Below are 21,710 nucleotides of genomic sequence, written 5' to 3' on the forward strand. Positions count from 1 at the left end.
CCAGAGTAAAAAATATTGAGGTTGCCACCCGTTTTAACACTATTTTTGAAAAAATGTTATATAATTTTTTTGATAATGCTACATGAAAAGGGTTACCACATGTTATAAAATTATATTCAATTAAATTTACAAAAAAAAATCAAAGAAGCCGAATTTATAAAAATAATAAAAAATTATGAATGAATTTATTTGATAATGCTACATGAAAAGGGTTGCTATATGTTATAAAATTATTTTAGAGAAAATATATAGAATTTATTTGACAATGCTACACGAAAAGGGTTACCACATGTTATAAAATTATATTCAATTAAATTTACAAAAAATTAGCTGTTTGAAAATAGATAGCAAACTAAACAGGTTTAAGATCAGATGTCAGTCGTAGAAATTTTATTGATATCTTGCCACCCTATTCAAAATTAGGTTTGGAAAAAGGCAAGTGAAGATAAGAAACTAAATTTAATTCGCAACACCAATACCCATCTTGAGACCCAGCATTCATTATTAGATAATATTAGACCGAATAGGCTACGTCCAGCACGCAGTGAAGAAAATATAGCAGCCGTAGCTGAGAGTGTACACGAAGGCCGTGGAGGGTCGATAGACGTTAGCTGCAACTCGGACTGACGTATTGAACGGCTTGGCGCATTTTACGCCGGGATCTTAAATTGTAAGTGTTCAAAATTCAGCTTGTTCAAGAAATAAAGCCGCTCGACCTTGCGAAGCGACATCGGTTCGCTCTATTGGCTCTTGAAAAGTTCCAAGAAGATCCGTCATTTTCGAGCCAAATTTTATTCAGCGATGAGGCTCATTTCTGGCTCAATGCTTATGTAAGCAAGCAAATAGCTTCCATTTCATTCGAAAACAACGATTTGGTGTAGCTTATGGGCCGGTGGAATCATCGGTTCATATTTCTTCAAAAAGGCGCCGTTGATAATTTAAGCGTCAATGGCGACCATTAACACACCATAGTAACCGACTATTTGATACATGAAATTTAAGCTCGTGATCTCGGCGACATTTGGTATCAACAAGACGATATTTCCCACACATCACACCAATCAATGGTTTTATTGAGAGAACACTTCGGTGAGCAGATAATTTCATGTTTTGAGCCGTTCGATTAGCTTTCAAGTTCGTGTGATATCACCCCGTTAGGCTTTTTCCTGTGGGGATATGTATAGTCTAAAGTCTTTGCGGACAATCCCGCTTCGATTTAAGTCTTGGAGCAAAACATCACGCATGTCATTCGCTAGTTACCAGTCGAAATGCTCGAACGAGTCATCGAAAATTGGACTCAACGGATGGACCATCTGAGACGTAGCCGCAGGCAAATTTTCAAAGAGATAATATTCAAAAAATAAATGCCAAAGAATGTTCTTACGAATGATAATAGACATTCCCCATTAAATTTGAAGTTTCTGTGTGTTTCTCTAAAAAAGTAGGGAACCTCGAAATGGATCACTCCTTATAAGCTTCCATACAACAGATCAAAGAAATCCAGTCTAAAAAACATCTTTCTATTGGAATGAATTGTTGCTAACCGACCTAATTTTTCACGAAATTGGTCTGTCTGTTGGCTATTCATGACATCAGGTTGGATGCTGCGCGAGTTTTTGGGCGCTACGTACATTTAGGGATCTATACATAGATCAACTACAACCGTCCTGTTGAAAAATCCGATTTCGGCAAGTTATTGGCAATTAAATTATATTGATAGGATGGTTTTTCGAAGATGCAGTCTACGATAACGGGATCATAGTTGTGAAATTCTCTTTGCAGAGTAAATGTCATAAAATTTGAGAATCAAATGAAGTTTTATTTGTAAAAAATGTCTTTGCTACTTTAGATCACCTATTTTAGAGGTAAATAGCTCTTCCAATATTGCCGATTCATAAACATTAGATATACTCGTACTATGGTATACTATATATGTAGATATGTAGAAAGTATACATATGTATGTATGTGTATATATACACACATAAAACGTTCGCTTTTCACGCTTGAGGCATACTTACATATATGCACGGCAACAATTCCATTCAAATGCATTGCATGGTTCTTCTTATGAATTCTAAACTGAACACAGTATTATACGTATGTAACATATGTATGTACATATATGTGTATACATTTCACAAAAGTACATATATTTTTAAGTATGTGTCCATATACATATGTATGTGTGTATGTACATTGCATTTAAAATTGTCTCTTCGCAATATGGCGTTGAATAAAAGAAGGAAGTGTTGAGGAAATGATGGCAAATGCGATTAGCTTTAGTCGACTTTGTTATCACTGCACTGTGTACTGGAGGGCGTGAAATGAAAGTGTTTGTTTACATACAAATTGATGTGTGCACAAGCACATACAACCATACGTCTAACAGACTCACCTAACTGCCAGAGGAGCTCCAAAGAAATCGTTTAAAATGTTGTGGTGGTGTATTCTGCTCAGCTGCTTCGAGCAGTTTTTTTTTCAAGAGCTCTAAATGAGCGCTCGCCGAATTGGTGGCGAGACGCTGAATGACAAGCGTGTTATTGCTTAGCACTGCCGGTGATTGACGGAAAATTCATGTTTATGGTTATTACTGAAAATGCCTCTAAGCTTTCACTGTGTACGCGTTTTCACTTGCGCACGTTTTGTGGGTGATTAGATTGTGTGGTGATAAGCGAATTTTCCAATAGAAAATGGTTTGAATGTGCCATGAGTGCACGCGTATTTTTAGAAAACATTTTGAAAAGCTTGTTGAGGTAAAGAAAAGAGGGAATGATAAAAACAAGAAGCTGGGATGGAAAGGTGAATGGGATGGATTCCGACCTGTTTTCTTAGAAACCCGGCTGGCTTGAGTTTATAGGTTTAGTAGTGGTGGACTTAGACACTTTTAAAGAGACGGATCTTTTAAATTTTGATTATTCTTTTATATTTATGGATCCTTACAAAATTGGTTTATGCAAAAAGTGCCACAAAATTGTACATATAAAATGCATTTAAAGATGCTTTTCTTTTGAAGAAGTGCGTATTCGATATATTAAACATGTTGTTTGTTATTCTTTTGAAGCAATGAAAAATGTCTATCACGAATTCAAGTATCTGATTGGCACAGAGCATATACAGTGACCATCGCGAATCATCGTAAGCTTTCCTCAGCGTGTCATCTATCCACCTCTTTTAACAATGGCATATCGAAAAAGTAAGAGTAATAGTGTTTGAAAAGCGTCGTATGGACCTCAGTGTGATAGCAAAGGAACTCTACATCTCTTATCTATTCTCTCAACACATTTTGCTTGTGCTGAAGGCTATCTCAGCGGCGACTATTTTGAAGGCGATAATAAAGATTTGTATTAAAATATGTGAAAATGTGGTTTTTTGTCAGTCCGGTTCAAATTTGATCAGATGGTAATAACGCGCTTTCTCGCACAATTTAAGCCTTGCGAGTATAATAGTGGACCCGGAAATTGCAAAATATTTAATTATTCATCAATATGTATTTTGTTGCCTTCAACGTAAGCCCCACCAGATGTATTACACTTAGGCCAACCAGTCCACACACTTTTCATAAACACTTTTTGGGATGACCGTTAGCTTGTTCAGCGAATATGGTTTTATCTCTTCGATCGACTGAAAACGGATTCCACGGAGCAACAGTTTCAGTTTGGAGAACAAGAAAAAATCCTACGGAGCCAAATCTAGTGTAAAATCACCGTATGAATTGTTCTTCCACAATTTAGGCCGTTTTCGATGGACCGACTGTCTGTCCCTTCGGAACAAATTCATGATTTACCATACGACGAATATTGAAAAAAAGCAATGACAATGATTTTTGAGCGCCTTTGTCGAGGTTTTTGTGGTTTCTTCATTTTTATTTTACTTTCAGTACGATGATTGCTGACTTGTGTGCATGTCAAACTCAAACTAACCCATATCTGATCGGCAGTTATATTGCCCTCCATGAATGTGGGATCGGAAATCGCACGATCAAGCATGTCTAAAGAGACCTGTTTATGGTTCTCTTAAAAAAAAAAATCCGTTTTATCAAGAACGCGTTTCATACCCAAAATATCCCCCAAAGTCATTCGAGAAATGTCGAGCTCTCTTGTCATTTCTCTAATACTTGTCTGACAATTTCCAAGCACCTTAACCTTCACTTTTTTATCAGTTGAAGTGGTCGAAGGTCGGCCAGAACACTGGCATGTCTTCAACGATCTCTCGACCGTCTTTGAAGGCCTTGTACTACTCGTAGGCTTGTATTTTTGATAAAATTGAATCACCGTAAGCCTTTTCCAACATTCGCAACGATTCCGTAGACGAAATCTGGTTAGATATACAAAATTTGAGACAAATTCTTTGTTTTTATCCAAAAATTGCTGTTACCACGAGCAACAAAAGGAAACTACATATATACAAAAGTGATATATTTGGCTTATGTAGATACAGACATAGAACAATAACTACTTGTTTACAATGAATTTGAGTTTATTATTGTTGCATAGCACAGTTAAATGCGCCGGAAATAAAAATCTATTACTCCAACAATTAATGCTTTTGTATGCACGAAAAAGGTTGGGTTATACTATATGAATGTGTTAAATACAAACGACTAAGAAAAAACATGAACACATACATACATATGTATGTACATATATTCATATCAACAATTAGTTACTTGGTTAATTTTCCCTTTCACCATCAACAAACAAGCACTGATAACAACACCGGTAACGTGTTAGTGTCAACAATCGGCAAGCGACGAAAGCAGAAACCATAAATAGACACAAATGACAATCATACATATGTACATAATTTCCTTCGCAACAGTGCAGTCATATACAAATATATATGTACATTTGTATATAGTATATGTACATAAACTTATATTGACGTTGCTTCGGAAACTATGTAACAGCGCTAAAATCGTAAGCTAGCGAAGTTGACCGAGACGATCAGCTTACATGCTTCGTACACAGTTTTTATTGGTTAGCTGCGGGTATACCACGCACTGCAAAGTCAATAAGGAAGGTTTATAGTTTTTGCTCGAATGATTGAAAAGCTTTGTTTTCACAGTTTCAAACGGAAGTAGAGAAAATGTTTTGTGGGTAAACAAAATGACATGTCACCACATGCATTTTTTTGTTCAACACACACGTCGACTGCACACAGTGCTCACGTAAGGATTCATAAGAGTGACGTTACTCATACGCACTGTTGACAGGGGATGTGTTATTATGAAGTTATAAAGACGAAACCTTGGCGAAATAAACTGCTATAGTAGAACAGAACAATACTAAGTGCAGTCGTCACATCTTAGTTGGGCATGATATGACTGATTGCCGGGCTTACCGTCCTTCTTATGAGGAGACTTAAGTATGTGGTTTGACAATATTAACTCGATCTTCGAATTGTTTCTCCAGCATTACCAGCAGAGCTGTTTCCTTCATAATATCCAGCATTTATTGCGAAAGTTGACATACTGATTATATTGCAAATGTACTTACATACATATGTACATACATATGTATATTTATACTATTATATCGAAGAACAATTTTTTTAATACCACCTTGTATAATTTTTCACAAATGTACCGTTTTCAAATGAAAATACATATTTCATTTATTTTGAAAAGACAAGAAAATTTTTCTCAGTCGAAATTTTGCTTCTGCTAAGAAAGGGATCCGTAAAAAAATTGCTCAAAAATTATAATTCCAATTAAATAGAAACTTTCAGTCCACGCTAAAACAGAATTCAGTTTGGTTTATGTAGGCTAATGAACTATTAGACGAAAAAAAACGAGAATGATTGATATACTTTCATTATCACGGCGGCCGAAATTGGATGTGGTCGAGGTGCCAAATTTAACATTCAAATCTGGGCTGCCGATCAACAGTTTACCGGGCTGGGAGCTGATACCATTAAATTCGAAATTGCCTATGCTGAAGTGTCCCGGGAATCAGGTTATATTTTCGAAGAATAAAATTGGACAATCGGTACATTCTAAAGTGAAATACGTTTATTTTAAGAGTAATATGTAAAATGATGATTTCCAATGCAGTTTAAACATTTGAAACAAGAATTTGATCCATCTGTGCGGGAAAGCCTACCGGAGTACAATCCCCTACACGATTCGAATTTGAAAACTTTTTACGCCAACGAACGCAATCTCAAGGTATGCGGAGAATGGAACAGGCCGAGTCATTTTAGCCATGTGCCTATGTCTGTCTGCCTGTCCTCTGATCGTCTGTCTGCATATACGTGAACTAGTACTTTAGTTTTAAAGCTATCGATCTGAGATGTTGCACACATTCTTTACTAGTAAAGAAGCTGCTCATTTATTAAAACCAGCGTTATCGGACCACTATAGTATATATCTGCCATACAAACTATCCGATGAAAATCAATATTAAGATCTTTCTTTTATAACCTTTTGCATTTAATGAAATGCACCTGTAAAGCGTGTTATAGCTTTCTTGCAACCGTAGTTAGCGTTTTTTTTTTGTTGTAATTGAATATTCGCTTTTTGTTTCCAACAGCGATTGCGCGAAAACGGCGAAATAACGCAAAATAACGATGTGATTTGCAATTTGAAAGATTTCAACGAATACCGTCAACAGCTGCACAAAACAAGACTTTACTACGTATTGCAGGAATTAAATCGCCAGGTGGGCGCTTCCGAACGACAATTATAAAAATGAAATTACAATAAAAACAATTTAACGATTTCAGGAAAATGAGCAACACGATCGTATGCTCATTAACAATGCCGAAGCAATAACAGCGCGTGATCATCACAATTTGGCCGCACGCCAAAACAGTTTCACCGAAATACAGGGACGCAAGCGCAAGCTGGAGAACATACGTGCCACGCGCTATCAGAAAATGTGGCAACGCACGCAAGACAAGATAGCACGCAAAGCGGCCGCCGATGAAATGGGCAAGGCCTATCATGAGTACCGAAAACTGTTGAATCATATGAAAATGCAACGGCACTTAGAAGCCGCCGCCGATTTGCAGCGAAAGCATTTGATTAAGCTGAAGAAGGTCTTTCAGTTTAAACAGGATCGTTTACAAAAGAATCTACGACATCTGCAGGAGGAACGGCTGCGTCAGAGCGAGATAATACAAACGCATTTTTGGGAGAAACGTTTGAAGGAGCGCATAGCTTACCAGGATAAAATAAAGGTGCTACTGGAGAAAGTCGCCGCACAACGGCAACAGTTTATCGAGGTTCGTATCAGTATTAAACAAAAAAAAAACTATATTTATTTATGATTCGTTGCTCAGAATCATCGTCAAAAGTATGATGAGAAATGGCTTCATATTCAGAATGAAATAAAAGAGCGTGCACGTAAAATTAAAAAACAAAGCAAATTACATCAGCATCGTAAAAAGAAACCGAAACCAATTACACAGCCGAAGCCAAACCTGGAAAACGGTATGGCCTACTGTGACACGCCAAATGAGAGTGTCGATAAATTGTTAGATTTCAAGCTTTGTGAAGCTTTGAATGCCGCTATTGATATGGAAGATCAACCCGCTATGCCGTTCGATGCTGACGATCCGATATACAAAGCGGCAAAGTTCATCATAACGCACATTATTAAGAAGTTCGACAAGGATTTGAGTAAGGACCCGAAAATTTGCAAGAATGTGCGCGAACGTGTGGATCAATTCTTCGATGAGGCGAAACGTTTTGTGCTCTTTGTAAGTAGACTTTCAGTTTTTTAGATAACGACCGAAAATTTCGCACACGTTTTTTTCTTGTTTCATACTAATGATTTGAATTTTAAAATTAAAGAGATCATCACAAATTATTGCTTCTATACGTGAACAAGTAGCAGACGAGAATGCTACAGGCAGCCGACGTCCAACCATAGTATCATTCAGTCGTTTGCCATTAACAATTGGTGAATCCAGTTATGCGATACATCCAATGGTGGATATAAAACCGGTGGATGTCCGTACGCCAACGCCAGTGGTAAAGTAGCATTAAATTATAATAAAAAGAATACATTTGATTTGTAATCTACCTATGTATTCAGGGTTCACTTGCTTCTATCAAAGTACAGTCGGAAGAGAATATGTTTAGCAACATACCAAATTTGTGCCGCAACGAGTTGATATTCATTGAACACTATATTATCAAATTCAAGCGTGAGCTGATCGTGGGCGTTGGTAAGCGCGTGTTTTCAGCAATTGATTATCATTTCTCGAAGAGAATAATGGACGTACGGCCAGAGCTGCTTAGTAAGTTATTCAAGTACTCGTTATTTAATTCATATAATGTTATTTCTTCATTTTTTATTTACAGATTTGAACCGTAATTTCCTAACTTGTGAGATGTCTAAAGCTATACTTAGCTATGCCACCAACAAATTGAATTACGAATCAAGCATTAAGCTGTGTATTAGCGCATTGGCCAGTGATATAATTTGGTCGTTGCAGAAACATTTGCTCAAACCTGAACGTGACCCGCGAGGCATTGTGCAACCGAAACCTTGCACTGAAAGTCCATCACCACACATGCGGCTTTGTTTGTACTGTCACAAACGTTAAACGGAGTGATTTGATATTGGAAATTTGTTTAATACTGATCAATTTTAAACAAACAGATATGTTGACCCAGTTTTTTGCAATATATTTGTAAATGGAAACGCACTGAGCGTTGTCTTTAACTTTCAGCTTGTTTATGGATGTGGATAGGCTCAATATAAATTATTGTTGTTGCCGTACTGGCAAGATGTTACACTGGCAATTTCTGTCCGTATGGAAATTCGTGATGCTTCCAATTAAATAGAACCAACTGTTCTGTCCTGTATTATGTATACATAATGTCAGTTATTGTTTATTGTTGTAGCAACATAAAATTTCCAATTTTGCCAAGTGTAGTCGCCAAATGTAGTGAGAGTTGTTGTCTGGATATACATTTGCCCTGTTAGGTTTACAAGTATGCGATTGCCGAAACGGTATTGTTTGGCTAGCAGTTGAAAAAATTATTAAGCGTTCCCCAACTTTGTCTTGCTTTCTTAAATATAAAAAAGTATTTGGTTTGCTTTTATCACGACATAAGCATTTAAACACTGCAACTAATGCCAAATACTTTTGCCAACCATATTATGATGACACTACCAAAACGGTTTATGGAACAAAATTAAATATAGAAGAATTGATGTGTTTCACAATAAAAGTGTATTTAAAACTGTATTTCACTCACCGCAAAGTTATTTTATAATTGACACAAAAATAAACAAAAGACACAATTTATCAATTCAACTTTTCATATAGCGCGCATGCTGATTTGACAGCCTTCTTTATTGTTTTCTTCGTATTGTGTAAGTAACGAACGTAAATACATCAAAGCGAAACCCGAAGAGTTGCCAACTTTTTGTGTGAGTAGAAAAGTCCAATTCATAGCTACTATGATATTTTGTTTCTTCAACCAATCTCATCTATTTGCGAGAATAGCAAAATAATAAAAAAAATTAAATAAACAAAGGTTTTTGATATATTAATCAATAGATAACGCATCTTCCTATAAATAAATAATGGTCTTCTTAAATAAATAGTATTTTGTTCTTTCGGGAATAATTTTATTAATCCGTTTTAATAATCTTGTTTTACACAGGAGTTTGAATTAATTAAAATAATATCGAGTACATAATACTCGTGTTTTAATATAATTAATCAAGTGAAGTGTGATCAAATTGAAAGGTGAATTTTTAATTTATTTCTTTAAGTTGGTACTACTGTTGGTGACATCTATGCTAAATTTCGCGTCAAAATATTCATTAGTATATGAGATACGCGTAGTTTTGTGAGGCTCTAAAAGTGAATTCTTCGATTTTTACTATGTCTGAATTTATTGAACAAAGAAGTGCGATTAAATTTTGTTTGCGGAATGAAATTTCGCCTTCAGAAACGTTGAGGATGTTACAAAATGCCTTTGGGGATCAAACTCTGTCTTCTAAAGGTGTATACAAGTGGTATAACGAGTTCAAAGCCGGTCGTGAGAGTGTTGAGAAAAATGTCGTGTCAAATCGGCCAAAAACATCAACTGATGAGCATCACGTCAAACAAGTCAAAGAAATGGTGCTCCAAAATCGTCGATTAACTATTAGAGACATTGCTGATAGTTTGGGCATATCATTTGGATCGGCGCGGGCGATTTTAAAAGACGAATTGGGACTAAAAAACGTGAACTCACGACTGGTCCCAAAAACACTAAATTTTTTCGAAAAAGACCGTCGTGTTAACATCTGTGAAACAATGCTTTCTGACTATCAAAACGTAATGAAACGCATCATAACTGGAGATGAGATTTGGATCTACGCTTACGATCCCGAAACAACCGATCAATCGAGTGCAAATCGTGCTGAAGACGAGCCGAAACCGAAAAAACCACGTCAAAGTCGCACAAAAATCAAGGTCATGTTGACAGTTTTCTTTGATTATCGTGGTGTGGTGCATTACGAATACCTTCCGCCGGGCCAAATTGTCAACAAGGAATATTATTTGAGCGTTATGCGCCGTTTACGTGAAGCTATTTTCCTCAAGAGGCCAGATTTGTGGACTGAAAACTCTTGGTTTTTGCACCACGATAATGCAACATCTCATCCTGCATTGGTTATTCGTGATCATTTCGCTAAAAATTCAACAAATATAGTTCCGCAACCACCATATTCGCCTGATTTGGACCCGTGTGATTTCTGGCTGTTCAGCAGACTCAGAAGACAACTCCGAGGACACCGTTTTGACTCAATTGAGAATATAAAAGCTGAAGCGACAAAGGCTTTGATGGCCATCAGTACTGAGTGTTTTTCCTATTGCTATGATGACTGGAAACTTCGTTGGCAGAAGTGCATTGCAGCGGGAGGGGATTACTTTGAAGATGAAAAGAATTTGCAAGAATAAATATTTAAAAAATATAACAAAATTCACCTTTCAATTTGATCACAGTATTATGTACATAGAAATGTAAAGATATTTATAAATTTTATTTGTTCGAATATAATCTGCGTTTTTCTCATCAAATTGTGTAGATCAGTATCAATCTGATAACCCTTTCTGATTTAGCCTTTACATGTAAAAATTTGGTACATGAGAATATTGAAAACCTGAGAAATAAACATTTTCAAATTATATACTCTATTCATTAGATATTACTGTAAAATTTTTAAGAAACCTTAAAATTAAGTCATCAGATAGTTTTTTAAGTGCATTAAAATAAATATATTCTACAAACGCTGTTGCCTTTGCATATTTTCAGTAAATACTATTTATTTTCGGGTTTCCATTGATCTACTTTACGACTTTTTAGAAGATATTGTGATAGATGTTTCTCTAAAATATTTTTTTTTTTTTCAAAATTTACGTTCCTTAATTCTTAAATGCAACTGTCTCCTTTCAAATACATACAAAAAGTTCTTCCAATAAATGCTAATCACTTTACCTAAGTATATCAATCAATTGTTAGAAGTATTGGTTTTGATTTTCCATGCAGACCATTTTACTGTTTATGCTAATAACTACAATATTCATTTACGCTTAGCTTTTTTGCGATTGTTTTTGTAAATTTACAATCGACGCGCTTATCACCTAAACGAGTAAATCATAGGATTAAATTACAATACATGTCTTAAATTAAAATACAATAAATATTACTATGTGAGATGTCTATTTAATACGACATATAATAGTATATTAACCTTAAAATCGGCTTTTCGCACGGAAGTCGTAACATTATAATTTAAATTATAAATAAAAAAGTTATTTAATTATATTAAACATATAACAATAACTAAAAATTAGACAACAAAAGCACCTGGATATTCTAACTAAAAATTTACATAAATTAAAATTTTAAAATTTTGCACATGTTTATATACCTTGTGCAGTGCAGTCGTAAAATTCCCTTAGTTCGCTTTGCTTAAACATCATAACTCATTAATAGCGGCGTGTCATTGTAACGCGGTGACGAATTGAAACTTGTACATGGCAAAAGCCAACAAGCAGGATGGCCGCGTCCAAAAACTTCGGCAAACAAACGAAATTGAAGCCGACTGGAACGCTGATTGCCTTTACCCTTCGACTGCACAGCTTCCACGGCTGTTTCATCATGCAATATAGCATGCATTTGGTCGACCATTATAGCCAAGACAAAGAGACCAAAAAGCGCAGATTCCAATAAGAGAATTACGCTGTGCAACCTGTAAGTATGTTTAAATATATGTAACCAGTTTCATATTAGCAAAATCTAAAATGACGTACAATCTTGTTTGTGTCTCCAGTGTAGTTATATTGCAGTTGTCGCAAGGGTATACAAAACTGTATCCCACCAATGCAACGGAATATACGGATAGCAAGCCGACATAGAACAAAAACTGTAGAAAAAATTTTTGATTTCGTTCGCCAACACAGTTATTAATCCATGGACAATGATGATCCATGCGTCGTATACAACGTTTGCATATGCGACAATGATGGGCTCGTGGCGGGCGATATGTTTCGCAGCGTGTGCAAACAGTCCTACAATATATAAGTGATTATGTACATATGTGCCGCAAATAATGAGTTGTGTATATTATGTGTTTATAGCTACCATTCACTGCCACCGCCATTGCTGTTTTTTCCAGTTGTATGAAGATCTGAAAAATCTAAGCGATTAGCCGGCAATGGTACGCGTCCAGGGTCTGATAGCACGGCTTTCAGGTGAGACATACACAACAGGAAAACGATCGTATTAAATAGTATTACGTGTACCGGTGCCCAAATACTGTGTAATATAAATTAAATTTATAATTGCATTATAGCTTATTATTTTGGTGCGACATACCTAGCCTCCATCGTTTGCAATATAATCCAACGCAGAACCACATAATCTGCATAAATAACTGCGCCATAGGTGATGACTAGGCACACAATGCCGCAAGGATCCCGTATAAAAGTCATTGTAGTGCCTTTATCACCACCTAATGATTACTCAGCTGCTTCTCTTAATTCAATTTAATCTTGTAGTTTTCTAACTATTCAAGCAAATGCAAATATTACGGTGTTTGGGATTTAAGTACGTCTTTGCCAGAAAAAATAGCTTGCTACAACCAACTCTGAAGTCACTGCATACTAAAGGACCAGCGGTTTTTCTACATTCTAACTTTGTACTTTCCTAGTAATACTTGTTTTTAAAAAATTTTATGTCGAATATTTGTTGAACATCACTACAATATCTTGTACAAAATTTGCTTTTGCAATTTGTTTTCATCTGACATTTAACGAATAATTATAGTTGGTAACGCGAACGTGGTGGCAGTGAAGAAATTGTTCTTTTTAGAACAATAAATACCAGAGAGTTAAATAATAAAAGTTGAACACACTATAGTAATATTTGGTATATGTATCGTTTACCATTTGAGATCCATTTTATATAACTTTCCTTTTGCTGATAGAAAATGTTCAAAGCTGTTGTTTTCGCTCCTACCTAATTAGTTTTTGCTAACCGATAAGACAATTACACTGAAAGCCTCTGGCAACTACTGTCACTTGACATTAAAGTGCAATCCACTGGAAGCAGAGCAAGAAACGAATGACATTCCCAGCAATACCGAATTTCGTTAGTCATTTTTTATTAAAAATTTCTTCGGTTTAGTGAGGAAAACGTATTCGATGACCAGAAAAAAACTTAATAATACATTATTAAATTAATTGGGAGTGCAAAAAAACAAGTAAAGGTCAATTGAAAGCAGAATTCTTGACAACGTAATAGAAAAAAACATATTGATTGCTTGAAAAGTGCAGCAGAAGGCCGAAACACGAAATAAAAATAAGAAGGGGGAAAAACAACAAAAGGATAGTGAAAATCGATTGCAAAAGGCTTGGAACATTTAAACAAGTGTAAGATCGTTAATACGCAGTGCAAAAATTATTAATTAGTTCTTCAATTGAGCTCTTTAGCTGGGCATTTGTGTGAAATGGGAATTTTTACGCAATCGACACCGTTTGATGCGGATATTGGTGAGTTTCACTTTTTACAAGTATAAATGATGGGGTCTGTAATTTAAGAACACGTAATTGACAAAGCTGTTATCACAAAGAAAAAATCACCTGCGAAAGGACGTTGACTGCTGCAAATATTTAGTCAGATCACAAGGGTGCGATTTCTTTGTGTTTAGAACATATATTAGGAGTTAGGCAGACAATAAAGAAACGATAAACTACATGCCTTTATATTGAAGCGACAGTGAACTACCACCAGAGTTCAATACTCTCAATACGTATGATTAGCTGTAAGCTGGTTTTAAAAGTTTGTTGATTGTTTATAATGAGATTTAATGGGTTTATAAAAGTCTTTGACTGACGTTATATCATTCAAAAAATATTGCACATGTCAAAATCAATGTTTTTAAATTTTTAAAAATTTAATTTATCTAAAAGTTATTTCTGCCACGATTTTTGGCACGGATTGTTGTTAACGCAACGGTACAATCTGCGAAGAAAGAGTTAATGCGAAATGCGAATGAAGATCTCAGCAACCCATATTGCCGAAAGTTCATACAACAATTTTTTGAATCTCTGGAAAGCGTCTAATTTTAGTTATCTTTTTCGTTTTACAAAATTTGATTAGAATGCAAACTGTGAGTCATATGGCGCTAAACAGAGACCTTTTGCAATTACGTATTTGCATATAAACGGATTTTGAATTGTGTGGTTTTAGTTGTTCCATTTATATATTATTACCCAGTATTTATTTTTATTTGTGTACATTTATGTACAAATATACATAAATACATACATTGCAAACGTACACAAAGCATGGAAATAAAAATATAGTACGTAGTATGAAATAAAATAAAAAATGGTATGTATTTACACTAAATATGTATGTATGTGTCATCGAGATTACACTTGCAGTTAGCCGCTCTTATCTTCAGTTTAACTCGCATTATTTGTACTGTCTTTTATGGGACGCTTATCTGCCAAGCGAAGCTAGTTGAAAGATTTTTATAACCAAGAGACCGTTCTCTGCAAGACAGATTTCACATTTATTTATCTGATTGTTTTCTTATTTGTTTCAGAAAAAGCTACAAGCGAAACTAATACTAACGAGAACTGGTCGCTCATTCTGGATGTATGCGACAAAGTCTCGTCCAATCCACGCAGCGCCAAAGATTGCCTGAAGGCAATAATGAAACGTATGGGCCATGCAGACCCACATGTGGTGATGCAGGCGCTAACACTGTTAGATGCTTGTGTAAATAATTGCGGTAAACCATTTCATTTGGAAATCGCTTCACGTGAATTCGAAAATGAATTCAGGCGGCTGTTAACGAAAGCGCAACCGAAAATATCGCTGGTGAGTTAAGCATAATCGATATAAAACTATTGAAAATATTTGCTATCAATTATATAATTTTAATTTACTATCGTAGAAAATGCGTCAAGTGCTTAAAACCTGGGCTGAAGGCGATTTTAAGAGTGATACGGAACTGAATTTAATACCATCGCTTTATATGAAATTGCGACAAGAAGGTTACGACTTTAGCAATCTAAATGAAAAGCCGCCAAAGTCAGCAGCAAAATTGACCGCTTTGAAGGATCCCAATGTGGTGAGCAGCCAACAAGAGGAAGATGATATAGCCAAAGCGATAGAACTATCATTGAAGGAGACAAAGAATAGTCCCAAGCTACAAAGTAGCAGTAACGCTGGAGCCGCTGCCAGCGCAAGCACGAACGCTGCTTCGGCTTATGTATGTACAAAAACGTTGAAATATATTTATATTTGTAAACTAAACAGATTAAACATTTTCTAATTTCGTAGTCCTCATTGTATCCCTCATTTTCGGGTTCGGGTTCATTGGCGAGCATTACTTCAACCGGTGGCGCCTCAAACAACTCCACCAATTCACAGCCCGAGCCACGTAAAGTACGCGCTCTGTACGATTTCGAGGCAGCCGAAGAGAATGAGTTGACATTCTTTTCCGGCGAAATTATACACGTGCTGGATGATTCGGATCCAAATTGGTGGAAGGGCTATAATCAGCGTGGCGAAGGTTTATTCCCATCGAATTTCGTAACTGCCGATTTGTCTGTCGATCCGGAGCGCTTGGATATCAATCAACAAAATAAGACGAAAAAGAGCGTACAATTTGAGGATGATGCCAAAGCATTGCAATTAAAGACTGAAGCTGCCGCAGCGGCAGTTGCTGAACAACGAATCGAAATCGATGAAGAGAAAGTCGATCGTCTCTTGCATCTGTTGCACGAAGCGAATCCCGAGGATCCCTCGCAGGATAGCGAAGAAATGTTGCGTTTAGAACAGGAAGTACACCAGATGGGTCCACTAATCGACACCGAACTCGAACGTGTCGATCGTAAGCATGCACAACTCACGCAGCTCTCCAGCGACTTGGTGGACGCCATCAATCTCTATCATTCACTAATGCGCGACGATCGCATGACACTGGCACGTGGCCCACAGGCTGCTGCTGCTGCTGGTTATTTGGGTGGCATGCCGCCAATGGGCGGCGCGTTGCCCGGCTTAGGCTATCAGGGCGTGCCGAATCCACAAATGTTGTACGGTGCCGCTGGCTATCCGGGCAATGCTAATTTTCCACCACATATGCAGCAAGCAGCACATATGCCGACACATAACTATGGCATGCAGTCGCTGCCCTACGGCAACCCAGCACAGTTGCCCGGCAATGTGGCGCCAGTCAACACGCAAAACTCGCTAAATCAGAATGCGGTGTCTACAGCTGCACCGCTACCGGGCGGCACTTACTCCATACCCCAACAGTATCAAAATGGACATGTCAACGCGTCACAGCTTAATGGCAACGTTGCCGGCAGTGTTGGCTTGAATTGTATGCATACCAAAAATATATAATATATAATTCGTGATTTATTATTTCAATTAATTTCTTTGTTTTCGCTGCAGCACTGCCACCGTCTATGTCATCGTTACCCTACATGGGTGCAGCTGCCCAGTTGCCGGCCACATCTGCACCGCCAGCCTCTGAACACCAACAAATGCCGCAATCAACCATGGCTGCCGCCAATTCCGCCACTGTCGGCGTCTTCAATCCGGTCAATCAGCTGCAGCAGTTGGGCAATATGCAGCCGTTGCAGTCGTTGCCACCAATGCCACAATATCCGAATGGCATTAACGATGGCGTCAATGGTAGTTATTTTGCTGCAATAAACAATAAATATTTTTAATAATAATACCTATACTTACTTATAGCTATACCACCCGATCAGTTGCATCAGCAGCAGCCATTTCCACACCACCTACAGCAGCTACCGCAACATTACGGCACGCTACCGACGTCACAGCCACCACCACCAAATGCGTTTATGACATCACCACCCACATCTGCCACGGGCATGGCACCGGGCATGCTACCGCCCAGCAGCCATGGGATGCATAATCCAACAAACGGCGGCGATCAATTCAGTCAATTACAACATCAAATGGCTGCAATTTCGCTGGCAGGCGGCGTTAATCAGCCGGTAACACAGAATTTCCTTGTACAAAATGATCCAAAGCATAACATTCCACTTTACCAGCAGCAACGGTAAGACGTTGGTTGGCATCGACAATAACTGCGTCGTCATAACTTTTCTACTCGTCCCACTTTTTGTTACAAAACATATATTATATCAACATCTAGTACGAGCAGCAGCAGCAGCAGCAGCTTCTCGCAACTGTTTGGCGCTCTCACATAACAAAAATTAACAGCAGGTGCATTGCCTAGCAATGTGCTTTCGCTTTACCAATAAGCGTATTTGCAATGTAATTATGCGGCATTTTGCCTGCCACCAACTATTCATGAACATGTATTTTGCTATTGTTATTATATATTCCTCTTTATGTCCGTATTATTCTGAGTCGCATTGTGGGCATGAAGGCGTCGTATTTTAATTGCTACTATTAATATTAAGTTGTTTTAAATATTGGACGAACCGAACGTATTGTTTCCAAACCCGATTACTTGTGCTGGCGAACAGACGTTGAAGAAGACAGTTACATATACAATACACACATACATACAGACTCTTGGAGATGTGCGCGAAATACCTTGTGGCTGAGTGGTTTATGAAATGTTTGAACAGTGTTGATACTAGCGGGATTTGTGTATGTATGTTTACCACACATCAAAATAAACTATAATACTTTATATATATATATATTTATGTATATGTAGAACCATGTTTTGTTTGTGTATGCTGAAGCAAAACAAAAAATGTAAAAGAATATTTGTATGAGAAATCAATATTATTTAAAAATTATAACAGTACTATTACTACGTATTATATAAGCGATTTACGATAACACTAATGGAAAATGAAATACATAATTATTAAAAAGAGATAAATTCTATTCGTTTTTATGTCCTGAAGTTTGTAGCGCTCAAAAGGAAATGTTAGCGAGTATATAATGTTGGGTGCGCGCGGGCGTGGTAGGAAAACAAAATCTCTTTTATAATCCTCACCTATATACTTGTCGAGCTGCGTCGAATATTCTCAGAGCTGGAGTATTTTCATCCATTCGAACGACATGACCGCAAATGGTAAACCAACACAAACGGATAAAATGGATAGAGCACCTGAAGTCCTGTAACCTCTCCACCGGTGTGAGTAGGCTTGGGACTACTGTCAAGGCTTTGTATATTCATGAAGAGATATGATGACCGCGTTGAAATTCAATTCAATGGCCATGCCTCTTCGCACCCGACGAATTGACCGCGCTATTTTAGATGTAAATTTACACTGCACCCTTCGGTAGACAAATCCAATCGGGTAACAAAGGATGGTTGCGCAAAATGCTAAAAGACTGCGCACCACATACTTTCACCGATGAGGAGGTTCAGGGTGTCATCAACAAGACAAAATCGTCGAAGTCCTTTGGCCCTGATGGTATTAACTTGTTGATGTTAAAGTATCTAGGCTCGACGGGAGTAAGCTACATACATCATGAAGGTCTCCAATTCGTCGCTAACCTCTCTTCAAATACTTGATGTGCGGAAAATGAGAAATGAGAGTGGTCCCACTATTCAAACCAGAGAAAACCGCCAACAAAGGGAAGTCCCCTCGTCCGATAACTCTCCTCTCCCCAGTTATGAAAACACTTGAGGTCTTGCTACCCCCGACTTCACATACCATAAGAGCTTAGCAAACCATCAGCATGGCTTTCGAAAAGTGCACAGCACCACCACAGCCCTTAGCGTCATAAACGCCCAAATAGTTCATGGCCTTAACAAAAAACCGAGAGGACTATCCTTTGACACAGTCAATTACACAATGCTACCTGAGGACATCGAAAAATCTACGCTCGCTCCAGGACTGAAGAGGTGGACTATAAACTACCTGGGCGGTCGTCAATCATCTATACTAATTCGAGGTAAAAACTCCAAGCTGAGAAGAATTAAACAATAATATTGCTGTCAATGGCGTTAAAATTCTGTCTGTCAATAACCCTAAGATTTTAGGAGGGACTTTCGACAGACTGTGCTCCTTCACTCCTCACACAACCGCGATTATTGCCAAAGTATAAAGCCGCAACAAAATCCTCAAGTCGCTAGTCGACAGCACATGGGGAAAAGACAAATAAATGTTGTTGGCAACAAGGCAATCGGGTGGCCGGTCCTTAACTACGCCGTACCAATATGATCGCCTGAATGCAGTGAAACGCAGACGAGGAAGTTGTAACCATGCAGAACACTGCACTCCGGACTACGACAGGATGCCACTTGATGCCTCCCATCGAACGCCTACATAGTGAGGCCTGTATGCTCCCAGTTAAGGATCATAACCTCCAAGCATTTTATACAGGATTTTCGCAGAAATCTTCCATGCAGTCACCTGTTTGGACACCGGATGAAACTAACCGCCATTCACAGTGGAGCCATTAACACCTTCGCCGATTCCCTCTCAGTGAATGGGCCCTGACATATCAAATATACGTCCAGCGTACAAAGAGTTCCCGCATGACACTAGCCACCTTTTTGCACGTCCTGCTAACCCTACACATCTGATAACCTTCTCCTTTCGGTCCGATCGATGTCAACTTATTTAATCCTTAACATCCAAATGGGGATTAGGTACTCGTTACAACAACTACATGTAATCGGCGTACGTCAGAAGTTCTACACACTTTTTGAAGATTGTACCATTCCTATTCAGATCTGCAGCTCGAAGTATTTTCTCCAATAATAAATTGAAGAAGTCGCACGAAAGGGTGTCGCCTTGTTAGAAACCTCGTTTGGCATCGAACGGCTCGGAGAGGTTCTTTCCGATCTTGACGGAGCTTTTGGTATTGCTTAACATCAGTTTACTCAGCGGTATTAGTTTTGAGAGGAAGCCAAATCGTTTAGGTTTGAGAAACATATCACATATCTCGCATACCGTCATACCATTCAGATTTTTTAGACTCATGGTCCATTGAATAATTCCTGCATACGCGATTTGTAGAAAAAAATCCCAGTCGAAGCTTATAACAAGTTATAACGAGTTTCTAGTGGTGATATTAGCTCAGAAACAGCCCGTTTTGGAGCCGATAAAACGGGATTTGGGAAATTGGCTTGCAAAAGACCCGTGAAACGAGGATCGACGTATACTACCACTTCGTCGATTTCAGAGCTGCTTTTGACAGCACGAAAAGGAGCTGCCTTTATGCCGCGATGTCTGAATTTCGAGCGACTTCTTCAAACTAATTTTGGAGAAAATAATTCGAGCTGCAGATGCAAATAAAGAAGGTACAATCTTCTATATAGTGTTCAGCTGGCGTACGCCGATGATATTGATATCATTGGCCTTAACAACAGTGCCGTTAGTTCTGCTTTCTTCAGAATGGATAAGGAAGCGAAGCAAACGGTTGGGAACTAAGGCAAGTCAAAATATCTCCTGTCAACAAACAAACAGTCGTTGTACTTGTGACATGGCTCCACGTCTTTGTTGACAGTCATAACTTCGAAGTCGTAGATAATTTCGTCTCTCTACTGCAAGTCATTCATCATCCCAGTCCTGTTATATGATGTAGAAGCATGGACGATGACAACATCTGACGAGTCTGCCATATGAGTTTTCGAGAGAAAGGTTCTGTGGAAGATCTATTATCTTTTGTGTATTAGTAACGTCGAATACCGCAGTCGATGGAATGATGAGCTGTACGAGATATACGACGACTTTGACATAGTTCAGCGATTTAAGAGATAGTGGCTGCGCTGGTTAGGTCATGTCTTCCGTGTGGATGAAAACACTCCAGCTCTAAAAGTATTCGAGGCAGTACCCGCCGGGGGATGCAGAGGAAGACCTCCACTCGTTGGAGCGATGAGGTGGAGAAGGGCTTGGCTGCACTTGGTATCTCGAATTGGCGACATATTGCTAGAAGAAGAAACGATTGGTGCGTCGTCGTTAACTCTGCTATTACCGCGTAAGCGGTGTCAACACCAATAAAGAAGAAGAAGAAATTGTTCTTTTTTCCAAACGTGTCAGATTGGAACAGATGGTGAAGTCGATCCAAAATTATAAGAAGAAGATTAAAGTAATTAGAAGACTAAAATAACCATTACTGCGATTAAACAAAAGATATAATCCCAAATGTTACACGCAAAAATGAATGGATTTTTAAAACCAGTAATAACACAACACCAAAAATACTAAACCGTGTAAACCGTTCCTGCAAAGCCAGGCAGGCTCTCGTACTTCTTCCTCTCA

The 21,710-nt window shown here is 37.9% G+C and overlaps 4 protein-coding genes across 5 annotated transcripts in view; 2 read left to right on the forward strand and 2 right to left on the reverse strand.

Annotated features, from left to right (window-relative positions):
- The window catches only part of LOC105224209 (tRNA-dihydrouridine(16/17) synthase [NAD(P)(+)]-like), a 64,812-nt gene extending 55,480 nt beyond the window's left edge, over positions 1–9,332 (reverse strand). Inside the window, exon 1 of the mRNA XM_049461357.1 lies at positions 9,214–9,332. The gene's annotated coding sequence lies outside the window, so the exon portion shown is untranslated. The remainder of the gene's footprint in view (positions 1–9,213) is intronic.
- Positions 5,576–8,674, forward strand: LOC105224189 (uncharacterized). The gene is made up of 8 exons (XM_011202195.4): positions 5,576–5,989; positions 6,055–6,168; positions 6,533–6,661; positions 6,726–7,226; positions 7,284–7,703; positions 7,798–7,977; positions 8,042–8,246; positions 8,311–8,674. Exons 1-8 carry the CDS (start codon positions 5,798–5,800, stop codon positions 8,553–8,555), a joined length of 1,986 nt encoding a protein of 661 aa, XP_011200497.2. The 5' UTR covers positions 5,576–5,797; the 3' UTR covers positions 8,556–8,674.
- Positions 9,333–10,974: 1,642 nt separating the features above from the next.
- LOC105224188 (palmitoyltransferase ZDHHC3) lies at positions 10,975–13,246 on the reverse strand. Its single transcript, XM_011202194.4, has 4 exons — positions 12,832–13,246; positions 12,598–12,771; positions 12,267–12,524; positions 10,975–12,205 (listed from the first exon to the last, which is right to left on the reverse strand). Exons 1-4 carry the CDS (start codon positions 12,945–12,947, stop codon positions 11,926–11,928), a joined length of 828 nt encoding a protein of 275 aa, XP_011200496.2. The 5' UTR covers positions 12,948–13,246; the 3' UTR covers positions 10,975–11,925.
- Positions 13,247–13,550: 304 nt separating this feature from the next.
- Positions 13,551–18,370, forward strand: LOC105224187 (signal transducing adapter molecule 1). 2 transcript variants are annotated; one of them, XM_011202193.4, is made up of 7 exons: positions 13,551–14,006; positions 15,068–15,345; positions 15,422–15,739; positions 15,811–16,855; positions 16,930–17,172; positions 17,236–17,504; positions 17,565–18,370. In XM_011202193.4, exons 1-7 carry the CDS (start codon positions 13,964–13,966, stop codon positions 17,571–17,573), a joined length of 2,205 nt encoding a protein of 734 aa, XP_011200495.2. In that variant the 5' UTR covers positions 13,551–13,963; the 3' UTR covers positions 17,574–18,370. The 2 variants fall into 2 exon arrangements, with proteins under 2 accessions (XP_011200495.2, XP_011200492.2); XM_011202190.4 differs by having other exon boundaries at positions 13,552–14,006; positions 17,236–18,370.
- Positions 18,371–21,710: the final 3,340 nt, after the last annotated feature.

This window comes from Bactrocera dorsalis, chromosome 1 (genome assembly GCF_023373825.1).
Source record: "Bactrocera dorsalis isolate Fly_Bdor chromosome 1, ASM2337382v1, whole genome shotgun sequence".
Lineage (NCBI taxonomy): Eukaryota > Metazoa > Arthropoda > Insecta > Diptera > Tephritidae > Bactrocera > Bactrocera dorsalis.